This window comes from Cryptotermes secundus, unplaced genomic scaffold, assembly GCF_002891405.2.
Source record: "Cryptotermes secundus unplaced genomic scaffold, Csec_1.0 scaffold882, whole genome shotgun sequence".
NCBI classification, from domain to species: Eukaryota; Metazoa; Arthropoda; class Insecta; order Blattodea; family Kalotermitidae; genus Cryptotermes; species Cryptotermes secundus.
The window spans coordinates 750,338-778,262 of NW_019718627.1; the positions used below are offsets into that span (position 1 = coordinate 750,338).

A 27,925-nucleotide genomic window follows, 5' to 3' on the forward strand; every position below is an offset into this window, starting at 1 on the left:
AGGATTATTCTTGTATTAAAGCAGGTGGTAGATATAGTGACCACTAGGATTTAAAGTGTTAATCCATTTCACAATTTTGAAACTTTCCTTCCGTTCATGTCATCTTAAATTTGTACACCTTTCCTATCACGTGTGCATATGACGACGCGCTGCATTTCTTGTCATTTGTTTGTATCTCTATCAAAGTCGGAGACAAAGCCTTCACAAGTCTGAAGTAAAATAACATTATTCAGCCGCTTGTAAGTTAGGGCTTATAAAGGTAAAGGTAAAGCTGCCCCTGTAATAGGCGGTGAAGGTCCATAGGGGTGTGAGACGTCGAGGCTCCCACATCTTCTAAATAATCGGCTCACAGATGGTGGTGAGATTGTTAGCCTTAAACTTCGGCCGCACCTTTACCCCGAGGAAGATTCCTGGTACTCATGTCTGTTAAAGGCTGAGTCGACCCCAGGGCCATAGCGCGGGTGGAAGGATTAGGTTAATTAAACAAAAATCAACGATGTAATCGGGAATCGAACACGCGAACTTTCGGCTTGTAGCATAGCGCTTCAGCCATCTATGCTACCGCGTGTCCCAGGTCTTATAGAATACAACAATACTTTATAAAATTTACAAAACTTTGAAGCAAGAATTTCTTATGAAATTAATTAAGACACAGTTTAATGTTACCGAAGATTTAAATATAAGAAAAATTTAGCTTTATGCAGAACATGTTCGTGCTAATTGCGACATTTAGAACTTCCAGGTCCATTAATGTATAACATCCATAGTACTTGGTCTAAGCGAGAGCCTCACGTTTAAATTTGTTGAACTGAGCACAGTACTTGAGTGTGAATTTAATTTCTTATTATCGTACTGGTCGCCAAAGGACCTACAGGTCATGTTACTGTGGATGCATGAAGACCTAAGAATTAAAATTTCAAACAGTTTTATATACTTTTGTAGACTTCAATGCCGTTGAAACAGGACGACGGAAATTTATTTTCTGCTTCTTAGACCAAGTCAGACAGAAGTAGGACCTGAAAGATTTAAAGAGAAAAATTCCAGTACATCTTATCCTACCTTTAATGAAGTCGACGGCCATCTCCAGTCCATACGTGTCCTTATCGCAGTCGTCCAGGATATGAGCGCCGATGGTGACATTAGGGATCATCTGATCCTTGTTGAGAACGTCCAGAGTGTACAGCATCGTCTCCAGGGCCTGAATGCCCCCTTGGGGCATGATGGGGCCACATGTATACACATCTTCACGCTCATGAACCATCATGAGACCTCCCAGAACGAGATCACCTTCCACTACCGCCTCCCTTTTCACCGGCCAATGTACACCTAGAGTCTCACTTTCACTCTCCTCAATTGGTTCGATAAGAGACCTGAAAGATCTGCCTTCCATTGGTCGAAGATGGTGAGAATGTCGGAACTGAATTAAGTTCATACTGTTTTCATATCCACTGTTGTTATAAATGTTCCTCTCTTCGCTTTCGAGTAACTGAACTCGATTCCGTGTGTCATCACTGAGCATTTTATGATCAATATTTATACTGAGCTTATGATGTGTTTTGTGAGATTGCGTGTCCTTGCGAACATCGAAGGTACGGTCCTCATCTTCATACGTCTTAGGAGATGGAAGTTCTTTTGATACAAAATTATCCTGAAGGATATCCGCACCGAATCCGCTGCGTTCAAGATTGTAAGGCGTCACTCTTCTGCCAGACAAGGACGCTCCTGATGTAACAGCATTCACTGGTATATCTTTATTTACATCAGGAAAGAATCGTTTACTTTTTTGTTTTGCTGACATCCGGTGATATGGACGATGAATATGATTCGGAATTTGAACATTATGTTCCGTAATATACAAAGGATTATTTTTGAAAGGATTCTGTAATGTCAGACTAGGATCAATATCACCATGTCTTTGAGACAGTATGTTATGAGTTTCGATCGGTTTATCTGAAAAATCTATACGTTCAGTTGAATCCATGTTACTGACTTCATGGTTCATGTTCGAAACATCACTCGACTTGGTATCCAGGTCATGGTTCCAGTTATGAAACGCGAGATGAAATTTCTCGGAAATGTCAGGATTTCCAAGGCTGTTCCTTTGAACATCATGGGAATTCAGAAAGTTTTGAATACTGGAGCTGCTGACTCTTGATTTAACATTCACATCACCTTTATTCTCCGCATGTATTCGATGATTAAAATGTTGGTGTTCGTGTTTATGATGATGATGGTGGTGGTGGTGATGGTGATGGAAATTGTTCTTCCTTGAAGATCCATGCCTTCTAGAATACATGTCTCCAACACTAAACAACATGATCACAAACAAACAAACTACACACATCCGGCTCCAACAATTGCGTTCTAGAGTGACACAATGCATTCTAATGTCAATTGTCATCAGATCTGTAGTGCCTGGCAATTTTGAGACAATTATTTCAGTCCATAGAGAAGGATGATGTTCTTTTTCCTTCTTATCACATTCAAACACTAAATTCCCGCCAACAAGTAATAATATTCTATGGCGATATTACAGATTGTATATCATTCACTGAGTTTTTACTTTAGTTCTATAAAATTCCGATTGGGCGTCTTAAAACTTTCCTCAATTTCACATCCCACAGAGCAAAGGATGTTTCCTTCTTTGCCAACAGCATAAGATAAGGCTCACTATTGATCTCTCTGACAAATGAAACGGAATTTTTCTTTCTGCCTTTTGCCATGATACTATAAAGACTTCACCAGTATCACAGATTCGTGTAGAATGTTTGGAACGAACATAAATCATGTTACATCAGATGAATGCAGTTCTCGCGAAATAAAATTTTATAAGAGTCTGTGCATGTAACAGACATGATGCAGTTCTGACTTAATGCGGTAAAACGGAGTATTCACTTCTTCAAGAACATCTCGGACGAAGGAATAAAGGTTGGATATGGATACAAAACGAAGAGCTTATTGGGGTGGAGGACACAACTTCCGTTTCTTACGTCATGTATCCATTTTCCTGTCATATTTCTCTCTCTCTGAATTTTAAGATTCACGTGGAAACTTCAGGATATTGTTGGATGAAAAGGAGCAGAGAGGGCATAGATACTTACAAACCTATTGTTATGTGCTGACAGCAATACTTTTTACTTTTTCTGCTTGTTTCTTTTCAACACTTCCAATTTTATCCCTTTTTTTCTCCCGCACTCTCCACAAACCTTGTACTAGAGCACTTCAACACTTTTGTCTTTGCAATTTTTTTTAAGAAAGAAACGCCATTGTGGTACACGTATCAATCTCTTTGATTTAAACCATTAAACTTAAATCAGAGTTGTAGTCACGTACAGTTATTTCCGGGAATATAAAAAATAACTTAAATTATATCCAACGCTCTCAGGAACAAATTACATTGCATCCCTGCAGACATTCGTGGTTTCAAAATGGTTATATAATACTGTGAGATTCGATTCCTCATTGCATCTCCCTTCTGAATTCTGAATTTCAGTCTGAAAATATTTATAGTTTTTTAGAAAATAAGAAGTTATCATAAAAAGTAAACAATTGGAGTCTTCTAGTTACACCNCCGGGAATATAAAAAATAACTTAAATTATATCCAACGCTCTCAGGAACAAATTACATTGCATCCCTGCAGACATTCGTGGTTTTAAATTGTTATATAATACTGTGAGATTCGATTCCTGATTGCATCTCCCTTCTGAATTCCGAATTTCAGTCTGAAAATATATATAGTCTTTTAGAAAATGAGAAGTTATCATAAAAAGTAAACAATTGGAGTCTTCTAGTTACACCACAATATAAACACCAAAACACTACTTGTAACATATATTCCTCAATGTTTAATTAAAATTATGTAAATATATCCAAAATACTTTTTACGAAAACAGAAAGAAAACCTACAGCAATATTAGAATATTCTTCTGTTGCACCTATCCGTCGTACTGAGATGAACAGCCGCGTTTTGTAGCACCCTAAAGAGAAACCGTTGATATAGATTGGGTGTATGACGCTAAGATCTGGGGTAACAACTGTGGAATACCAAAAAATAAACTGCTTTTACCAGTTCTACTTCATCTTAAAAGCACCACAATCAGCTTGATTTCAAACATTTAAACAACAAAAATTCTGAATACATTTAAGAAGATCATACAATGCAATAATTTGATACGTATATTTCATTTCTTTTAACAATTACATTTCGTTTCAGTAGTTGAGAGTAGAATAAATTAGGGACCACTGATTTATAAATGTTAAGTGTTGGATATTTGAGCTTAAGAATTCAATCGACTCAAATGATATTTACATTAAAAATAAGTACGATAACGACAAAACCCTAGTCGCAAATATATCTAAATTATACAACATATTTAATACCAGTGAACATTCATACGCAGCACGAAAATAATTCATAAGAATGAAAGTAAACTGCGTGTATATCAAACTTCGTATAAAATAAATTTAAGTGAGACAATCAAACAAAAATTTGATTACTTTGGAAGTGGGTGTCACACAACGGGGAGGAGCAGAGGGCTAGGATAAGAGAATTTGCATACATGAGGGCGGAGGAGAGGGTGTTGTTAGCTTTCCTATTCTGAGGGTGGATTTGAATAGTGCTGGGAAATAAAGAAAGTGTATTTTGTAATGTCTAGTCAATAAACACTTAATGTCCCGCTTAGACTCCTTTCATTCAGAACACCAATCGATGTAGTTCCAGTAAATTAATTTAGTGGGAGGTGAAGTGTAACAACACTTACACCACTATAGAGTAACACTAGTGCCACCTGGATCCACGTACTCATGTACAGATGTATGGCTGGCGATGAGCTGAAGCAACGTCTCTTCAACTTTTATTCGAATTGAACATTCATCTGTTTCTTTCAATGTGTACGCTCTTTCCTTCCGCCACAGGCTGAAGAATTTTTATGATGAGAATAAAATGTAATTACAAAGTCATGGTCTGCTAAAGATACTGCATTTTCTTACGCATATATTGTAATTAAAATGTTCGGTTAGAATTCACACTTATATTAATCGTTATTAATAGATAAGTTGACATGTAAAAAGAAGAAGACTCTTTAAAATATCATTCCATCGGAGTGTCTATTTGCAGATATCTTCGGTAAGCTTTGTTATAAACTATATTAACAAATATTCTATACCTCTTTGTACTAAAATTCACACGCATCTCACATCAAAGCTCGGCTATACTTTGCCAGTAAACGCAAGTAAAATATTTTGCCAGTCTAATTTTTGTTACATTTATATTATCTCTTTTATTTTATCGTGCAATCGGGAGCATATCTATACAACTCATTTCGATTAGGAGACAGACTTCAGTTCCTTCAACTGATGGGTCACATTCATCGTAAACTGAGCCCCATGTCCAGCAGAAATCAAAATGTATTCGCAAGTAACTAAAATTATCATTCACACTCCGTAAGGATATAAAATTCAATTTATTTTTATATTAAATCTTTGAAACGTTTTTATCTTCTTAAAGGAACACATTAAATTGTCGAAACTAAACATAGAACATCCTGTATGTTCAAAATATATGTAAACAAGACCTGCACTTCACATTAAATTACTAAAACAGTGGTATATCAACTCTTATTCGTCTGAGGTATATATACGAAGCATGTCACATAATTTCACAATATGCACCAACTTTTGTCTGCACGGATATGTTGACATTTCTTCATACAGCAATACTTCGAGATTAATGAAGATTTCTAAAAGTTTAAGAAAGCAATTGAGGTTATCTCTTGACAGTTTTAACACGTTTTACGATTTATATTGTTTACTCAAGTCCTAAAATATTAAAGAGACGACAGAGTATTGGAGCTTTATGAAAAACACAAACACCGAATCACTTATTTATACATTAATTCACTATTTCATTTTTATTTCAAACCGACACAATGAGTTGAAGGAAAGTTTTCAAATACTTATGTTATTTTAAGAAATTAGCGTGTTTATACAGTACATCAATTTCTTATTCCCGGCTGGACTTCAGTATTAAATTTAATTTTCTGAAAGGCAAAATTTAAGAATATACTTTGCTGTTACTTAAATTTAATTATATGGATTAAAGTATTAGTATTTGCATGCACTGAAATTAAAAAAGTGGGTACTGTGTTACAGGACTATTTACTCTTCATTAAATGTACATTTTCTACCAATTTTAGAAGTTATAATAATTTTATTGGAATATGAATTATGCATCCGTATTGAAGCACGTGGAGAGTGACTGCTAATTTATATATAATTTTAACACTGAAAGTCTATATTTAATTAAAGAAGAATAGTAAATTAATCAGAAGTCTTCTTGAAAACTATTTGTGCTATAACTTATGGTCAAATTCTTTAAATACTAGTGAAAATGAAAGGAAAACTGATATTCAGCAATTTAGATTAAAATCATTTTATAAAAATCTCGACTTTAAAATAACCTAGATACTGTTTCTCAAATTTAAATTCTTCAAAAATAAATTTATTTTAATATGATATTAAAAACGTGCTTGTATTTCTAAACAGATTCCTAATTTCACCAAACCACAAACAAAGATTTAAGCATTTTAGGGGAAAGTTAACCTAAGTAAAACGTAACTGAACGTTTTATGAAATATATCAAAATAACTTTACCTGTTCCATAACATACGTCTTGTAATAAGGCATCCCTTCCTGATATATGTGTATGTACTCTCTTTTAAACCTATAATTAATCTGGTAGGAAGCTGCAATTCTTTCAGAATCCACTCTACTGTGATAATCTCAACACTTTGTCAATTAACTTCCGGTAATGTCCCAACAAATGTCGCAAACTCCTAAATAAACAACGCAAAATGTTCGGTCAGTACAATGCAAAATGCTTATATGTGACTTTTATGTGATTCATAACAAATTACTCGGTACACAATATTTCGTCACGATTTTTTTTCTGGATATATATCACAGGAAGGAAATACACGCTAAGTAACGAAATAATTCTATTGGAAAGAAGAAGTTACTTAAATTCGTATTAATGAACACTTAAACGTTATTAAAACGTGTTTATAATCTAAAATATACGATTTAAGGATAAATAAAAGGCACTTATACATATAATAGTTTTCAAGAAGTGAAAATATTTGTAATATTAGTGGAGATTGATATGTCATTTATATTAAATCCTATCTCAAAATTTATAAATTGAATTTAGAAAATGAGGTTGATCCAATAGTCGCAGAAAATAAAATTGTTAAAGCATGTTAATTAATTAATTTTCATTTCAAACACTTTATGCCTCCTAATACAATTTCACACAAATATGTCAATTTATTCTAACAGAAATCACTGATACTTTCATTTTAAATACGTCCATCTTATTACGTAATATATATGTAGATAGGCATAATTTAAAATTAATAGTTTAACCATAATCATGAATATGATTTTAGTGCTTAAGATAGATGTCAATTTGTAACAGCAAAAGCATAAGTTAACGGGGAAAACGGACAGAATGCAACTTACTTCGAGTACTGACCGCGTATTACAAGCTCCGCGCGTGCGAAGTAACGGCGAAGAACGGCGAGGCTCCCGTTAAGTAAGACAGCTGGGTGTACACTGAACAGACAGACAGACTGCTGGGCGCTGCCACAGGCTGGCTCCGCCCGCACAGCGTCGAGCGGAGGGGGCCAGAGGTGATGAGACGCTTGTCGTCGGTCGAATATGTTCAATTCAAACCACTTCGGTGGCGTCAACATTTAGAAGGTTATATCAACTTCATAACTGGGCATTCACGTGATCCGTCACAACCTTCTTACGACACATACTAGAGGTAATGCCGGGGTTTGATTCCCGGCAAGTGCAAGAGATTTTTCTACACTCCACAGCGTTCAGACTGATCCTAGTGCCCACCCAGCGTCCTACCTAATTGATACGGGAGTTCTTTCCCTAGGACACAGCGGCAGAGGAGTGAAGCTTACTCGCACCGTCTAGTGTCTAGGTTAAGATTGGTGGAGTCATGTCTCCACTCCCCCTTGTTTTTTAATGGTGCGGTGTTTAATGAAATAAGCACAGGGTCAAATTTAACTTTACGTGTTTCGTTACACTCGTCAATTATTTCCGTCCATGCCGTAGACATTTCGTCATCTTACAAGAGAAAAAACTGATCGCTAGTGCTTTCTCTTCTGTCTACAATTCAGCTAACTTTTATTTTAGATGACAACAAACTTACATCTAAAATAAAAGTGGGTTGAATTATAGAAAGGAAGAGAAAGCACGAGTGATACTTCAAAGCAACGGGAAACTGAAATATAATATTAAAAACAAACTGAAGCTTGATATAGTTTTAAGAACCGATCTTATCCTTCAACGTCCCCCTGCATAACAATTCTCTATATTTTACTTTCAGAATAATTCAAATCATATGAATAAAACACTGGATTAAAACTAGGACGCCAATGTAGACATCTAGAAATAAATGGCCGAGTTATCAGTGTGGCTAATTAATTAAGCATCACGACGTGAAGTTTTGGGGAGTGGAGACAGCACAAATCATACAGCCTCGGCCCCAGACGGATATGAGGGTGAGATATACGCTCCCGCCGTATTAATAATTTATCGGGCATTAAGTGGGCCCCATAAACAGTCCGGATATTATTCTGAAAATGTCTTACTCTCGGCGGGAAATGAACCTAGATTCCTCAGCCATTCAGGCCGTCGCGTAGCCGCCGTACAGACTGAGCTATCCTGGCCTCCACATAGATGGAGAAACCCCATGAGACGGAGAAGAGTGGATTTATGTGGCTCCGGTATTGTCCAGCTGCAAAAGTCACCGATACAGTAACCTCACCGAACGGGGTAAGACGGAGCACGTTGTAAAACCACGCGATACATAATTGAATGTTGATTCTAATGGTGTATAATACTCAGAATTACTGGGTTCTCAGACTTCATCTATACCGGTATTCTAGAAGCTAGAAAACACAACGTTTCGGAAACGGAATGTGTTTCCGTCTTCAGGTGTGTGTGTGGGGGGGGGAGACACCTACTATGTTGGGTCCCTTAGAAAGAGTGACTGAAGTTATCTGTTTCTAAAGCACAACAGATCATTGAAGGTCGTAGTGCGGGGGCCGGTTTTTATGGCCCACCCTTTACATAGCTGTTTCTAAAAAATCCAACAGAATAGGTGTCTCCCCCCAATACGTGAGGATGGAAACAGACCCAGTTTACGAAACGTTGTGTTTTCTAGATTTATAGAATACCGGACGGCAGACAAAGTCCGAAAACCCCGTAATTCTGAAGTTGAATGTTGCTTTACAGTACGGCTATTTCAATAGAGTAGGTGCGTTTGTTTCATCTGTTGTTTTCATTTTGATGGAGATGCGTAACTGAACCTACCCTCTGAACCCCACCGTGCTCCGGGGCGTCAAGGTTTATATATCTCTACAAAAAGAATGAAGAGCAGGGTAGACAGCGCATGCGCCAACTCGTGGCCACAACATTAGAGCCAGTCAAAATGGTTGGATAGAAATGAATACAGATTCCAATGCCTAATGTAGATTCCGAAACAACGAGAGTGCCCGTGGCCTAAGAGTGGCTTCACCTTCACGTCCGCGAGCGTTGAGTTTCTTGTGTACATGAAGACGTAAAAATAATTAACCTCCAAAATGTAGTGATTTTAATAATTCTGATTATGGAAAAGTCTTTAAATAGTACGATACAGTAAAATAAAGAAAAATGGTGCAAAAATATCATGCATGCTTTCTAAATTTTGATTGGCTTTACTACATCACCTTGGAAACAACGTGGATTGACGTTAGTGTACTAAGTAAAAATGCAGAAGTAAAGTTGCCTCTGCCAGTCACGGTAGCCGAGCGGTCTAAGGCATGTACTGTCTGCGCTCGCTTAGAAACCGGGATCGTGGGGTCGAATTCCACTCAGGGCATGGATGTTTAGTTGATGTATGTGCGATTTTCTGTGTTTGTGTACAGGTAGAGGCCTTGCGACGAGCTGATCACCCGCCCAAGGAGTCCTACCGAATGTGTAAGATCTAGAAAAACCGAAGTGAACGGAGAAGTTCATGGAGGTGGGCCTAGGCCAACTGGGGCTGTCGTGCCAATGAAAAAAAAAGTTGTCCCTGCGCTTAACTAATTAAGCACTACGACATGAAGGCGTATGAGGGAGTGAATGTATAGATCCACGTTTTCTTAACCTGGGCGCTAACTGGAGGAGTGGTCAGCTTCACGTCTTTGCCACTTTAACCCCGGGGAAAGGGCTCTCTCTAAGTATTGGATAAGAGGCTGGGTGGGCCCCAGAGCCGGTATGGACGACGCGGAGAAGACAAAATTCTTGACCATACCGGGAACTTGAACTCCGACCCCGCGGTTGTCCAGCCCGTAGCCAGTCGCTATACCGACTGAGCTATTCCGGCTTCTGGTAGGTTTTTATTATTTTCAGTGGGGTGGGACTAAGTCCCTTGTACTGCGGCCATTTCTGGCCTACTGTAACAGCCCGATGATACGTGAGGGTGATTGTGGAGCAATTGGTGGAATGAAGATTGGCAGGGGAAACCGAAGTACTCGGAGAAAACCTGCCCCAGCGCCACTTGGTCCACCACAAATCCCACTTGAACAGACCCGGGATCGAACCCGGGCCGCCGGGGTGGGAAACCAGTCGCTATACCGACTGAGCTATTGCGGCTTCTGGTGGGTTACGAAGCGCTGAACAAAAATAGAATTCGACTGACCGATAAAACCGGTTTCGAGATGAAATTCTGGTTTTGGTCCTCTAGTGCGGGTACCGTGCGTTCATGAAAACAGCAGCTATGCAGCTTTATCTGGGGATATGTTCATACGATACAAGCATTATCGTTACAACCATGTGAATGGCTTGGAAGTTTCAGACTCAGCGGTGACTGAGCCATGGCGGGTACATCCTCGAAAACGGAAGATAAGTGGAATCTGCTTAACCATTCGCTGCTAGCCACGCGCACTTATAGCCATACACTTTTTTTCTTTGGCGCTACAGCCTCAATTTGGGCCTTGGCCTGCCTCCATGAACTTCTCCGTTTATTTCGCTGTTTCTAGATCTTACACATTCAGTAGGACTCCTTGGGCGGGTGATCAGCTCGTCGCAAGGCCTCTACCTGTACACAAACACAGAAAAAAGCGCGCACACACACACACACACACACACTGAATATTCATGCCTTGAGTGAGATTCGAACCCACGATCCCGGCTTCCGAAGACAGTACATGCCTTAGACCGCTCGGCTACCGTGGCCGGCTTCTATCCATACATACCAACAACTAAATTTCGTAATCGCGAGTAATGAAGAGGTCACCTGCTCACGCTGGTTCCTCTCTCGCAGATTTTTCTATCCTGAAATGGAAGCGATACGTTCCTCCGAAACGTCGGTTCACACAATATCTACATAGCGTCACATCCAAGAAGACGGCAATCTGCATAGTCACCGCCGTGAAAACCTCAAATGTTACAGAGAACAAATAAAATTTGGGGGGGGGTTAAGTTGTAACAGGGAGTAGAAAGTTTGTCGGATTCAGATTGGAATAATTAAAGCATGAGTTTCCGGGTGCAAATTACTTGAATACGTAATATGACGCACTATATACATAAGTACCTGTGGCTTTTCATATTAGCCCGAGGAAAAAGAGTTACTGTAGCGAACAGCAACCTAGTTATACTGGAGAGCGTGTGTCCAGTGGCTTGTTACAATGTTTGTAGAACGAGGTACTTGCAAATTTTAACGTCCTCTTGATTTCGCATATCCGGAATATACAATGGAAGCTGATATGTTACAAGCATCAGCATCCTACTTGAACACACTACATAAAATATAAAGCGGTAATATATGAAACGCCTGTCACGGTAGCCGAGCGGTCTAAGGCATGTACTGTCTTCGCTCGCTTAGAAACCGGGATCGTGGGTTCGAATCTCACTCAGGGCATGGATGTTTAGTTTGTGTGTGTGTGCGTTTTTCTGTGTTTGTGTACAGGTAGAGGCCTTGCAATGAGCTGATCACCCGCCCAAGGAGTCCTACAGTATATGTAAGATCTAGAAAAATCGAAGTGAACGGAGAAGTTCATGGAGGTAGGCCTAGGCCCATGCCAAGGGGAACAAAAATATGACACAAATTCCAGACTCATGAAACAATTACTACTTCTTACGTCATTGTATGTTTTCCTTTTCATATTCAAATAATTATAATGAAATTCGTCTAATACCTGTCGATAATTCAGCTGGAAGTCCCATCATTTGTCATACAAGCTTTCTTACTTTGGTGTTTAGACCCGCTGCTTGGCAAAGACCTCGAAATAACAGAACCCAACAGAAAACACTAATTTCCTAACAGTTCATCTATCGTTATTGAGGTGCGTTTACCTCGCCGTTGCATATGAACGTCAGTTCTTCTATTGTTTCATGCATGTTCACTTCCGCAGAAACCTGTATACCGAGTCGTTGCCTACCAATGAATGTCTTCTCTGACTCCGCTATTCCGGCTTTCAGGCGTCATGTCACACTATGTTCCTGACCATGTACCTAAATTAGTGTCATGCTGTACAACAGTTATATGAAAGTTGCTGGGGCTCGGCCACAATATATTAACTGTGTTTGTTAGATCACTCGTAGACACAAAATAATTCTCTTTGGACGATTTCGTTTTAGTGATACAAATCAAATCGCCCAGAAGTACCATGCATACCTGTACGTAAACCAAATACAATCAAGGCACGATAGAGTTAATTAATTGCGTACAAAGCATTGACTGTGCACCAAAACGCGCTTGATAATGATTCTGTATTAGCGAAGCCGCGGGACCATTTCAATCCGTCATGTATGTCCAGGCAAATCAGTAGTGCATTCTCGGAGATCTGAAGAACATTTTCAATTCGCTGAACGCGTGCTACCATTCAGTTTGGATGTATTGCCTTCCCGTCTGTTATTCAAAGCGTTGATCGAAAGCACTGGTGTAGAAGTATAGCTTTAGTTTCGTATTCAGGGGACGCATCGATCGAAAATCGGTCGGGGGCCCAGATATACTCACCGATACCGAGCCATAGAACAGGCGGTTAGCTGCCTGCTTCCCACCGTTGCGGCCCGGCTTCGACCCCAGGTCATATCATGTGGGATTTGTGGTGGACAATGTGGACCTGGTGTAGGTTTTCTCCGAGTACTTCGGTTTCCTCTGCCAATTCTCATTCCACGACTGCTCCACGCGCATCTATCGTCCGAGGCTTGTATAAAAGGCCAGTTACTGGCCGACGTACCAAGTGCACCCAGTCTCACCCCACTAAAGGAAATTAAAAAAATTACTTGATGGACATCAGTCTTTGCTCATCTACTCAAGAATATTCCAGCATTTTATGAAACCCTAAGTTCATTACAGTGTTCACAAGAGCTCGCCACTGACCACTATCCCGAGCCAGATAAATCCACTCGATACCACCCCATCCTAATTCCCCGTGATACTTTTTAACCACTCACAGCGCCGTAAAGTACCACACTCCCTAAACAAATAATAGATTAAATTAAGCGAATTTTACCTGTTATTTTCTATGGATGCGATTTTAGGTTTCTCATATTCTAGGAGGAATTTGGGGTGATGACGTTTGAGGACAGGGCGTCAGCGAGAATTTTTTGATATAAATAGTGTTAGGATCATGAATATGGAGAAGGTAGCATATTAACTATTCACAAAATATTGCCATGGCGAAAAATCGAGGGGGACTGGGCATTTGGAACCTGCAGAAGATATGAGAAATATATACAAGATTTTGGCCGGAAATCCTGAAGGGAATATCTCACGTGCAAGACCTGCATGTAGATAAGAGGATATTATTTAAATGAATTTCAATGGAAAAAAATGTGAGAACGTGAACAGGACAGCGATGCCTCGGGGAGGGTTATAGTGCGTTGTTGATTCATATATGGCATTTGGTCTTAACCCTGAAAGTTTCACCTCCAAAAGCGGAGCCTGTACATCTGAAATCCAATGTTTCCTTTACTTTATCATATACTATGACATCCCAGAATACTGACCTCTCCACCTGGGACATCCTGTATATTAAGTTATAAACTAATGCTACAAGTTGATCAAGTACAATATAGTGACATGACGCCCGAAAGCCAGAATAGCGAAGTCAGAATATATGTTCACTGCTAGGCAACGACTCTGTAAACACATTCCCACAGGATCTAATAATATGATTCTTCCTCTTGGGACAGCCTGTTTTTGGCCCGTGATGTTCATAAAATATGTGTTACGGTCCTTCACCCTAATTAGCTAGTACATCTAAGTTAGGCTGCACCCTGAGGCGTGTGAGTTATCAGATACGGCAGGTCTGTCTGCTGGTAATGTTCTTGACTTGTTTAGGAAGAAATAGCTTCGAATCTTTGTTGGGACATCTGCAACCTGACTGTGGTATCCTGGCTTTCCTGAACACATCTAGGCGAATTGTGGAATTATACCCCGGTTAGGCCATGGTCGCCTCCTTCCAGATCCGTTCTAATTCATTGTTCCATTAATAATCCTATCATCCCAGGGCCTGTAGTCTAGACATGGAAAAGACAGCAATTTAATCCGCACCGCCTTCCCCACCCCAAGCAGATACGAGTACAAAGCAACCAACCTGGACTCTGTTCGGCGGAACAGAAGAGAATTAAAAACAGTCCAGTTCGAATTTCAGTCCAAGGACTTCCAAACAATGTTCACTTGTTTAGATGGTCCACCTGACGTTAAGGAGAAAGATTTTCCGAGTTCACATGTAACTCGAGATCTTCCCTGCCTGTAGGCAACACGCTGTTTTCAACATAAAAATCTCTCGCTGTGAATTCGAACTGTTTAATTAAAGCAGGAACACCCCCCCCCCACCTCCATCACGGTTAGTCGTCGCTTGAGGCTGCATGATCAGTGCAGTGCCGCCTGCCTCATGCGCTCGCCTGCCACTGACTTCGAAGCTTCGAGGCAGGAACACGTTACCAGCCACCACTGACCTCTTAGCTGACTCCCATAACAAAAAGTTCCGCTGGGATGTATCAGCCACTTTCTTCTGATACTACACGTGCCGCTTAAAAGAGAGGTAAAGCTATCCCTGTAACACCTCATGTCTCTAGGAGACCTCTGAGCAAAATTATGCAACAATTTCCCGCCCAAGTAGTTTCCAATGCCTCTGGTAGATGGGGGAAATATCAGGTACCGACGGCCGACCTCGTTGGCTGAACGGGGCTGATAGCACGCACCAGTACCGGTAGGGTATGTCGATAGTAGAAATTAAAGGGGGACGCACAATGGACCAATAACTGGTCTAAGTGCACGGGGAAACCAACCTCCTCTAATAATAAAATATCCCTGTAACAGCCCGTAGAGATTCATACGGTTGTGAGACGTCGAGGTTCCCACATTTTCTACACAATCGGATCACAGATGGCAGTCAGGCTGTCAGCCTTAAGCGCCGCCCGCCCTTGACGGCCAGGAAGATTTCTGGTGCTAATTTCTGTTACGAGCCTGAGTCGACCCCAGGACCATAGTGCGGCTGAGATATAACGCCGTGTAGTCCAGTTAAAGTCAAATAACTGTTAGGAGTAATATATACGCTCCATCTTCAGGCATCAAATCTAAAGTTAAAATATATTCTACTATCGATTAACGACACTGTATTCAAACAACAAGAACCTGAAAGACATCTTCCATTGTTAAAATATATTTTAATGTTAACGTTTACATCGAAGCGGTAACTATGTATATCATTTGCTTTAGCGCCAATAAACTTTGTGCTTCTTACCACATAATACATCTCTTGGCTTTTTATGATCCCCAGAATAAACAACCCTGCAATAATTGGTTGGAATTTCTTGCAGACGCAACTTGCTTTCTACGAGACGCTAACTTCGTTTCTTCAAGACGGTCTTCCCTTTAAAAGTTCCTGGCACCAAGTTTCCAACTATCACGACCTTCTGCATCCTCCCCCTCCCGTGTTACTTCTCACATAACTTGAATCCAGACTCTTTGCCGCCGTCTGTCCCTTCTCCGGCGCCCAGCTGGACTCCATTCCGACGCCTGGAGCTGCCGTCGGTGGTCTTCCACTCGGTGGAACCTGTCTATGCCATATCCCTCATTTCTCATCTAACCGATCATATATTTCTCTTTATGTTTAAATCTCTTCTCTAATTTCCCTCATTCTGCATTCTATCCTGAAATGTTCTCCCTTCATACATCCTCCATAAGTTCAATTTTCGTACTACCAATGCCCTGTGTATGTTTTTATATATTCAATCACTTTTATTCATTTCTCATTACAGACGCTAAGACAGAGAAATATACATTGCTTTTTAAATTATACTTATATTTTATTGCCATGAGACTGAGACGGAATAGCGTAATCGGTATAGAAACTGGTTACGGGCTGCATGACAGAGGGGTCGGAGTTCGAATCCCGGTAGGGTCACGAATTTTCTCTTCTCCACGTCGTCGAAACCGGCTATAGGGTCCACCTAACCTCCTATCCAATGGGTATCGGTGGCTCTTTCCCCGGAAGTAAAGCGGCCGGGTCGTGAATCTGTCCGCTCACTTCCAGCTGGTGCCGAGGTCAAGAAAATATGGATCTATACATCCACTCCTCCATACGCCTTCAAGGCGTAGTGCTTAGTTAAGACTGAATAAAACGCTGTAGTAGCAGCCGGTCCCTTACTTTACTGCATAAGTCTTCATGGCTTGTGCCTGATATACTCAAGACAGACTCTCAATAATTAGGAATGTGAAAATGTATTATTTTTTTATTTTCAATTTCTAAACGTTATACATGTAAAACACCTTTGACAATACAGTTATTTTAGTGTATTTCAAATGTTCACTATTGTTCTTCCAAGATGTTATAAAGGATTATTACTTTTATCTCCGTCTATATTCACCTGAGCTGGTCACGGTAGCCGAGCGGTCTCAGGCATGTCTCGTCTTCACTCGCTTGGCCCAAGATGGGAGTGATCTTTAGCCACTGGCGGCCTTACTCCTGGTGACCGAGCTCTTGGTAAACAGACAGGAAAATAATTCAGAACCAGTCTGGAAGCGTCAGCGAAGAGAAAAGATTTGCCCCATCGGAAATTCGAACCCTGGCGTCATTCATTACATTGACTCTTCCGTTCCATATAAATCACATACTTCCCTGTTGTATGCTATAATCATAACGTTCTCACTTAATTTAACTAACTTCACTGTACAGTTGGAATTTTTCTTTCGCGGACAGATGTCTTAAGCCTAGAGGAAAATGAAAGAACATTCTTCAGTGATGAAGAAAGCAGTCTTCTGGCATGTGGCAAGGTGTAGATGTGGTGTTGACAAGCACTCTGCTTGTACCAGTTCTCACGGTCTCTTCGCTTGCGGATTTCTTATTTTTTCCTTTTACCCTGAAGATGGAGGCGATACGATCCTCTGAAACGTCGGCGAACACCATATCTACACGGTGCCACATCCCAGAAGACTGCTCTTTTCATAGTCACCGCCGTGAAAACCTCAAATCTTACATTCTCCAGTAATGTTCGCGACTGGAATCCATCCACGAATTTGTCTGTGTTTCGAAAGTCAGTATCTAAAACAGTGCAATTAAACTGATGAGAGAACACTCGCCAGGCTTCGGTTCGTGCCAAATGCCATATGATGCTCATAATGTCGGATCATTCATAATTAAATCTCCCCATGGAGCATTCTGTGTGCGTGATACAAGAGAAACAAAGGTGTGACTAACACCGGAGAATGCCTATGTTGCCCCTCTGTGCCCTGGTGCAGAAACACGAACTGATAAAATAGGGCATAAGCCATAATAACTTGCCATGGCGCCTGGAAAATATTTTGAATAATGCATCCGAGAGGGTTCACTGGCTAGACGAAGGGAAGACAGTAAATTCTGGGCTCGAATTCTGGAAGAGACATAGATTATTCTTGTTGCAAATCTCGACTAGAACACCAGATTTTCTCAATAATTCTATGAGAGACAGTTAGTAAATATGTCACAAATTGAAGTAAAACAGCTGTAATGGGAGTAATATGTTATCTATGTGTGTCACTAGGTAGCAGCACAGTTCAGCATCTTGACAGTCTAGATGACAGACGCGCATGCGCATGTTCATAGGCTCGCTGCAGTAGTCAATAAGGCGACCGTGCTTGAGGTGAATACTACCGAAGAACAGTGTACGGTTGTGCGTTTTTGTGGGGAAAAAAATGACTCAATTCAAAGGATATTCACAAAGAAATGTTTCCTGTTTACAGTGGAACTGTTCATCTCGTAAAGTGGTTCACAACTGGGTGGCAAACGTTTCGGTGATGACGAAGAGGTGGAAACGGAGGTGCGGAAGTGGCTGAGACACCATACAAAATACTCCTTTGATGCGGGTTTCGACGCACTGGTAAGCGATGGGACAAATGTGTCAATGTTGATGGAGGGTATGTAGGGAAATAAATGTTTTTCCCAGGGTTCAAACATCATACATTTTATGTTCTACATCCATTTCTGACCTATTTACTGACTCTCCCTCGCATCTTCTGGGAATTAACAGTGCGCAGTCCGTCGAATTCAATCGAAGTTCCTCCGACACATCGGCTGGCTTTCAACGAAGTACATTATCTTATATTCCAGAACACAGGACTCTTCATAACCACCTCTGTGAGAATCTAAAATCCTATCGACTATCCTGACTGGAGTTTCCTTCATTTTTCTCAATTTCTCTTCGCATTTCCCAACATCATTATCTTAACTAAGCTAGCAGCATTCCTTCCAAATCATTTGCAATTCATCATTTATCTGGCACATCACCAATCGGCGTTGTGTAGTATATTCGTAACTAATGACAGTCTTATAAAATATGCCACACAGAAAAATAAAGATAACGTAACTTCGTGTTTCGTAAGACGAAGGGATTTACTTCACGAGTTGAGGGACTTGTACATTTTCAAGAACTCCGCTCCGTTGACTTAGTTAGCCCAATAACTAAAGCTTTGGACGTTCTGCAGAATGCTTGTACTTCCAACAATATTTCTAACTTGCCCGCACAGAGGCTGATCTCATCCGAGAGCGTGAGCAACCACAGAGAGAGAGAACTTTGTGACTCATCTCCAATTCCACACTTTGTTCATAAACTTGCCTGCGAAAGCCATGCGGACAGAGAAGCTGCGGGCCCCAAACCTCCACAACCAGTATACCGAAAGCTGCTTCATTACAGATCTGCTACAGTCATATCCAAAAGCAATTAAACTATTTCACAGAATGCCGGCATGCACCCTCAGTGTCGTCTTTAACTGCGCTCTTGTGCACTATATAAAACTTTTCCAAGTATGATCAGTAAACATAGAGTAAAGTGAGGTAAATTTGTCTCTGTGCTTAACTAAGTAAGCACTACACCATGAAGGCGTATGGGGGAGTGGATGTATAGATCCGCATTTTCTTGACCTAGGCACTAGTTGGAGGTGAGTGGTCAGCTTCACGCCGCTTTACCCCCCGTACCCATTGGGTAGGAAGTTGGGTGGACCCCAGAGCCAATCTGGACGACTTGAAGGAGAGAAAATTCTTGCCCCCACAGGGACTCGAACTCGACCCCTCGGTCGTCCAGCCCGTAGCCAGTCGCTATACCGACCGCGCTATCCCGGCTCCGAAACATAGAGTAAAGTGAGGTAAATTTGTATGGCTTTAGTTATCCAAGCAAACTCTCTGCTTCGTCACATCATAATCCTAAGGAAACAGACGTTTCGTCTATATACATAAAACAATTACATCTGTAGGAAATGAGGTTCTCACAGAGGGGATTACGAGAAGTTCTATATTCTAGAATATAACGCCGCAGAGTCCATTCAATGCCGACGTTTCGGAGGAACATATCACCTCCATTTTCAGTTTCGAAGAAAAAGCTAAACAAGAAACTGTATTGAAAGAAGCAGAGCTTCACACTGATTTCTTGCTTTCCTTATTCTTCAACCCTGAAGATGGAGGCGACACGTTCCTCCGAAATATCTGTTATATCACAAAGATAGAACTCAGAAATAGACTTAACAGACGCATGACAGCCCTGACAGGGTCTAAACGACCAACTATAAGACAACAGGGAAAGTGCGCCACGCATCACAGCAAAACATTGTCAGGACATATACTCTCACAACATCCAATTTACACCCTGATACGGCATAAACAAGGAATAAGGCATAAGAACCAAGACCAAGATAACCAATGCACCAGCAGAACAGCCATATAGACATATACACAATTATTTAATATTAATTTTAACTTTTAAATTTAATTTAATTTAATTATTTTACATTAATTTTCGATATTTTTTATTGCTAGTGGGGTGGGAACTAAGTCCATTGTACTGCGGCCACTTCTGGCCTATTGCACCGGCCCCAGATGATAGTTGAGGGTGATTGTGGAGCAATTGCTGGAATGAAGATTGGCAGGAGAAACCAAAGTACTCGGAGAAAACCTGCCCCAGCGCCACTTTGTCCACCACAAATCCCACTTGACCAGACCCGGGATCGAACCCGGGCCGCCGCGGTGGGAAGCCAGTGACTACCCGCTTGAGCTATGGCGCGGCCCTTAATTTTAACTAACTGTAATTAATACCAATACACCTTAATCTGAAGAGTAAGCAATCGGAGGTTTTGTTACTAAGCAAATATCACATATCATATAGTAGAATTTGAAAGCAAACATGAATCCATATTAAACAAAAAGCTCAGCACCTAATCACAAAGTGATACACCTGATACAGCCAGAAGGCTCTACTCTGCACTGAAATTTTCGTGCAATTTTTTCCCAGTGGAAATTTCTAGCGATATCTTGTTGATATTGTAACCATTAACTTGGCAGTAATTTCAACATATTGTGAAGCAAAGTAAGTGGCCCTTTTGACAACAGCGACAATAATGACGACTTTCATCTCAACCGTTGGAAACTTTGTTACTAATTCTGACGGACTTCTGAGAATGCTGATATGTTTTTAGTAGAGAGGGGGGCAGCCTTTCCACTCCCCTGGGACGCCGTTTAATCTTGCATCAGCCCTGATGTGCCGGTAAAACTCCGTTCATCCTTAACATGCGATTATATGGGGGTGAGTGACCAGCTTCACGATCCGAAATTTTGCCCAATGAAGGTAGACTTGAGCATATCCAGGTTGGGCTCGAAAGTTTCTCTCAGGGGACGAAGAGGATAATGAACCCTGGTAGTCCTGACTAGAGTCAAGGTGTGGACGGGATTCAACTCCCTCTAGGCAAGAGCCGGTGGCGGACTGTTCGGGGAAGGTGATGAATTCTCGTGTCCCACGAACGGAATGCAAGGAATACACCGACGGTGCTGATGGACTACAAGTTTCTAAACAGAAATTCATCTGTACGTAGTTATTTATGTATTTCGGCCAACTTTCCTAAATTAGGCTTATGCGATCTCCATGCTGACTGTGTCTATGTATCCCTCACTAATAAGTGAATCAATCTTTATGAAACTTAGTATATATATCATGGCACCTGAGTCCATCTCAAAGGGGTATTTCATAAATTCATTCCATCAGTCTGTCTGTTTGTACGTGTATCTCTCTTACTGTACCTAGGCAAAGGCTCGGTAAAATGTATCTCTCCATTCGTTGCTAAGCAACGGATCGGTATAAACGTTACTCCGGCAAGAAGTACACATAACAATGGCAGATATTTCGACGCGTGTTTCTGTGTATCCTCATATTGTTGCTAGATAACAACTATGCGAAGACGTTCCTGCGGCAACAAAGAATTTCTGAAGGCGTTCTTTTGTATGCGATCCTTGTCGTATCAAAGGAAAATATGTGATTAGATACTTCTAGAAGTTCTTGTTATTTTGTGAAATCGGTAGGCATTTCGAAAAACTTGTATGACTAAAGATATTGTTGATTATTCAAATGTCTCAACTCCATTATTCAATTTGAAAGCTGAAACAACCAATGTAACGATCTCGCAATTATAAGATTACAATCTCACAAGATTGATACTGAGTGTAGTATTACTGGTTTATTTTATCCGTTAGCGTGAATAGTTCTGCAACAAAATAATTCATTACTATTCATAATCTGCAGATCGCAGTCAACATCTTGCGCTTAGTGCTTACCTGTTCGACGGTTTTAGTAAGACTTATCGATCTAATCAAAAACATGTTAATAACTGAAAATAGTAATGCAGTTGCATTATACACAAGTAAATCGCAGAACTTGGCATGCACTGTCTTCGCTCGCTTGGAAACCGGGATCGTGGGTTCGAATCCCACTCAGGGCATGGATGTTTAGTTTGTGCGTGTGCGTTTTTCTGTGTTTTTGTTGATTTTCAACGACTACACGGCGCCCTATCCAAGCACACATGTCTTTATAACCATCGCTGTGAGAATCTCAGATCTTACACTCTTTAAATTGGTCTGTAGTTCCTACCTCGTAAACAAATTTGTAAATATGGTCTAATATTAGTGCACGCTCCCCCAAAATAAATTTTCGTCTAAGGTGACAGTTTTCATGGAAGTTATTTTTTTATTCGCTTAGTGGCGGTGGAGTCCATCTGGGTCCACTCGGCACGGCGGCCACTGATTGGCCTATTGTACCTGCCCCGGGTGATTATGATGGAGAATTTGGTGAATGAAGATTGGCAGGGGAAATTGAAGTACTCAGAGAAAAACTGCCCCAGTGCCACTTTTCCACCACAAATCCAATTTGACCAGACCCGGGATCGAACCCGAGCCGCCGTGGTGGAAAACCTGAGACTAGCCGCTTGAGCTTTGGCGCGGTCTTCATGAAAGTTAATAATGCTTTTAAGTAAAGGTAAATTTGACCTGTGCTTAACTAAGTAAGCGCTATGCCATGAAGCTATATGGCCAAGATACCTTGGCTCTGTTGCAACATGCCCTCCCTTTCATTTTGCCACTGTCACTGCTATCTAAGCTCTCGTAAATAATTCTCTACCTCTTCCAACCATTTTATTTTGCACTTTCTCTTTTTCCTTCCGCTTTCNCATGGCCAAGATACCTTGGCTCTGTTGCAACATGCCCTCAAATGTCTGGTCAAATGAAATTTGTGGTGGACAAATTGGCGTTGGGGCAGGTTTTCTCCGAGTGCTTCGGTTTCCCCTGCCAATCTTCATTCCACCAATTGTTCCACAATCACCCTCACTTATCATCTGGGGCTGGTACAATAGGCCAGAAGTGGCCGTAGTACAAGGGACTTAGTCCCACCCCAATAGCAATAAAAAAAATACCCATGTTTGTTTTATGCATTCCGATCAGATGCCCCAACCAATCCAAACTTGCCCCATGAATCACCGCTACCAGTGAAGGAGTTTTTTATAATTCCTGCCGTTCTTGCTTGGTTCTTGTTCTGCATAACCCTTGCTTAGTCTCTGATCCATATTTCTTCTTCAAAAGTTATTTCTCTCACGTGTCACTAAATATAAACGCTCTAAAATTTGGTAACAAAACGCTACAGAAATAAGCAACTCTTCAAGTGTCAATGTTTTTCCAAACCCAAAATAAAACTACGGGGGCATGTGTTCATTTTATAGTAATAAATAACGAAATATCCGGGTCTGAGGATGCGATATTGGGTGAGAAAATACAACACAATTTTTTCAAGAAATTTATTATAAATATATCATGTTTGTTTAAACTTAGAGACACGTTACAAGTATGGAATTGTGAACTCATACCACTCAACTCCCAGCAGGAAAGGTCAATATTCTGGGAGGTCACAGTATCGGTCATTCTAAGCAGAAAGTGTGTATGTACAAGTGTCCTATTCCGAACGGTTTCAGAGATACAGCTATTTCACTGTACAGTGTGCAAACGAGCAACACGCCATCTCACACGAGTTGCAAAGTGCATTGATGTTGACGGTGGAATTTTCGAAAATGTATTATACCAGGTAAACTGTACCAACCTTGTCACTTGAACAATAAATACCGGTATTAGAAACAGCACGTAATATCTCTTTCTTATCAAGAGTTTTGGAACTGTACAGTGAAATAGCTCTATCTCGGAAACCGTTCGGAATAGGACACATGTACTTGTACATATTTTTGCTTGAAATGGCCGATACTATGACCTCCCTATGCCATCCTAGGACACTCTGTATATACCACATGCTATAACATATTACAACTCTGCAGTCTGCCCACAAAGTGTGTGTGTGTGTCGTATGGTTCTCAAAATAAACAGCGATTTTTTCCCTAAACATCATTAACCGTTCGATCTTCGTGGCGGAGAGGCAATATGTTTCCTGTGAGGTAAGAACTAAATTTATATATATATTAGTTAGAATAAATGGAATCTTTAAATTGTTAAACTTGTGTTCTTTACGTGAAGCTGCCAGTACACCTGACCACTCTGTGACTCACCTGAAAATCATCTATCACGAGGAAATAGACGCTGTCTGCAGAGAGGCTCTTCATGATTGGCAAGCGACGAGAGATGCGAGGCTTCATCGATTTTATAGTCTCTTCCGGCAGGATAAATGTGGAAGTCTACTGCTAATTCGCGGTACGAGAAACAAGGCTGGAGGAAGGATAGAGCTATAAGTCAATATTTCATGGTGTCTCGTTGAAAGAAGAAACATTTATAACGTCTTGAACATACTTCATATCTATCACAGAGGCACTTCGACTTGGCCTGAGAAAGCAGCACTTGAAGATATTTTACTTCTTTATATGATGTAATACACATTTTTCATGTTATATGCCAAGAAAAAGACATATCATCTTAAAACTAGGATATTCTGTCCTAAGGATAATTGATGTGTGAGATGCTGGAAAATAAGCTTTGGATATTGTCACGTGTAGGGTGGTATGCGTGACAAAAATGACGGGTTCTAGTTCGGGTGATTGGATTTAGTAGCACTTTGGTTACACTCTCCCTCTCTTAATTACAGTCAATACAGAGATATCGCTGGTTTACGCTCTTTTCAGCCAACCGTTGCACACGCACACGGATTTTCCGTCTTCACTAGTTGAATCCCGTCAACGGATCTCAACACTGAAACTAGCACTTCAAGACACTACGAACTCCTCTTACCATTTCTTGTTCAATCACTCTGTAACTACACTGCTCTCTGATGAACTCAAAACTGAACTCCCCGTGGCTGTCACCTTCACAGAACTCACTTAAACGGAACTGCACCCAAAAGTGACAACTGTTATACCTGTAACTGCCGTTATATAGCCTCCGCACCGACCACGCACGGAAAACACAGTCCTACGGTTGCATTAGGAAGACCACAGAGAAAACGAGTCACGTGACAGCTATCTCGCCAGTCCATTGGCGCACTGACTGTTGACTAGCAACGAGCTATACACATTCGTCCTATTGTTGATTGCGCTTAAGCAAGAGGTGTTTATTGCGTCATTGCCTAGCTATACACGTTACAATATCATCCTCCGATGCATATGGGAACAGTTTAGTTCTAGACGCAATGCTTCTGACACACCAAGGAAGGTACTGGGGTCCAAATTCGGGCTGGCGACCAAGTATTTTGGCTGAACTTTTTGTGTTTAATATGATACCTAAGAGCACCATTTCTGAAGATGGAGGCGACATGTTCCTCTGAAATGTTGACTTACTTTCAACGGATTAAACGGCGATATATCTCAAAATATCAATTTTAATAGAGTTGTGATGCAGTGCTAGGTAACGGCTCGGTAAACACGTTCCAACCAACGCGTGACCAGCAATGGAAGGACATCCGTTCCTGGGTAACGGACAGGTAAACACATTTCCTATGTTACGGAGTCAACAATGGGACAGTGCTACGTTTCGCAGCGACGGACGAAAAAACAACTTATAGGTAGGTGTTAAACAAACATCTCATAAGATATGCGTAATCAGCAATGGATACCGAAATGCTAAATAGCCGATCCTACAGAGCAAATTGAATTAGTAGTAACCTAGAAGCCGTAGGTCGTACTGAGTAGTAGAAAACTAGAAGCCAGTCTGAGATTCAGGCAACTGTGAGAGATTCTTCATAGAGATCCGTCAGACAGACGTTCAGAAGAAGTTCAATGTGTGAGCAGTTACAATCAACTGTAATTGTAATAGAGACGTCCAACAAATACAGTCATCAAATCCACAACCCATAATTATTAGTCACGCTAACCCTAATACGTGACAGCAAAATAAACTGAAACTACAGAAGAGTAAATGGGGGTGACCTTGACTGACCAAAAGACATTTCCCGATTGTAACCACTGCAGTTGAGAGATACGGAAAACAGCGTGCCTTTATAACTTCACACACTTTGACTTCTTTACTTAAGCCGTCCCTCTCGTACCTTTACGGTGTCGAGATTTTTTTTTTCATTTTGATCATTTTACAGTCGGTAGGACTCCTTGAAGTGTGATCAGCTCGTCGCAAGGCCCATACCTAAACACAGAATAAACACATATACATACCAAACATCTATGCCTTGTGTGGGATTCGAACCCACGATCCCCGCTTCCGAGTGAGCGAAGATAGTTCATGCCTTAGACCGCGCGGCCACAGTGACAGGCAACCCGCATGACAAGTTGCAAGAACCGTGGTGAAATTAGCCCCAGCAGCTTACTAACGGAGAATGTTGGACAGTTTCTTCCTGAGTCTTTCGTCCGAGCCAACGGTGGCCAGAAAGTCAGTTTCTGACTGACATCATCAGGATTAAATGACAACCCCTGATGGAAGCTGAGGCGACAGGCGTCATTGATTTCCGCATTTTCTGACTGACCCTGCTCATTCAAGCGCATAATACTCACATGACTCACTCTAATGGATATATATATCACTTTCCTGTTGCTCCCACTTTGGAGCATAGGGCATCCTTGAAACACTTTGTTTCACTTCAGTTTCTCAATCCTAAGACAGTGGGTATGGCTCCTTGGATGTGGGATCAGCCCGTCGCAAGGCCGCTACCTACACACGACAACATAAACAGAGACTGAATGCAGACTTCCATGCCTTGAGTGGGATTCGAACTCACGATCCAAGTTTTTGAACGGGCGAAGGTATTTGCAGCCTTAAGACCGTGCGGTTACTGTGATCGACTGATGATGATGATGATGATGATGATGGTTATTTAGAAGGGTTTGATAAAATGTAGTAACAATTTTACAATTTTATTTTAATTTATAAATATTAACTGATTATTTGAAAAAAAGTTAACATGTCTGCTATATGTAGTTACATATTCTGCGGGGGAAAAATCTAGGTAGTGATGAAATGTCCTACATTCGCTACTCCTTCGTAAATAGGAATTCAAACTCGTTTCAGACACGTGTGTCAGGTGCCTGCCCTATTGGTCACTCGGACCACGCTCGAAAACTACAATAGAAAAGGTGGTGTGACAGTTTTAAACTTTATTTAATTACGCATAAAAAAAGGAGAGTTACCAGGAAATAGTGGAACGTTGTACCGAGCAATGCATTTTATTTTGTACATTTTGTACTGCATTCCTGTTACAGGTTTTCTCTCCTGTGTATGCATGGCACTTCATCGTTGCACTATCCTAAGGACAATTCCGTTAGTATTCTCTGACATGTTGTTGCAGAGTGGAACCTCCAACATGCAGAACTTCTTCGCCCCACTTATGGTAGCTTTTCTTGTCAATATCGTAATATTCAGTGCGAAAAAGTATATTTGAAATAAAGAATAACACTCAAATCAAGAAATATAATTATTCCGTGTTTTTTTTTATTCCGCAAGCGAACTATACCGACCGAGCTACCGCCGCTTGTTGGAGAAGTTAGTGCCAACTTTAGCAGATAGAGGGTGTCGCGTGGTCTGCGCAAAGGATCTCCACGGCAGTTAATTTCGGTTTTCTAGATTGAAGCCGCTATTTCCATGAAATAGCTCCTCAATTATCCTCACCCGGACCTCTGGATCTGTAGCCAGGAACTCTGACCACTAGACCACG

The 27,925-nt window shown here is 40.9% G+C and overlaps 1 protein-coding gene across 5 annotated transcripts in view; it reads right to left on the reverse strand.

The window, feature by feature from the left end:
* The window catches only part of LOC111862499 (metabotropic glutamate receptor 2), a 1,033,882-nt gene that overhangs the window by 484,217 nt on the left and 521,740 nt on the right, over nt 1-27,925 (reverse strand). Inside the window, exon 1 of one of the 5 annotated variants that reach the window (XM_023847986.2) lies at nt 1,060-3,564. The exons of 3 other annotated variants lie outside the window; for them this stretch is intronic. In XM_023847986.2, coding sequence (XP_023703754.1) covers nt 1,060-2,401 — 1,342 coding nt within the window. In that variant the 5' untranslated portion in view covers nt 2,402-3,564. Of the gene's footprint in view, nt 1-1,059; nt 3,565-6,652; nt 6,682-27,925 lie in introns of those variants that run through there. One more of the 5 variants, XM_023847993.2, reaches the window with a different exon arrangement.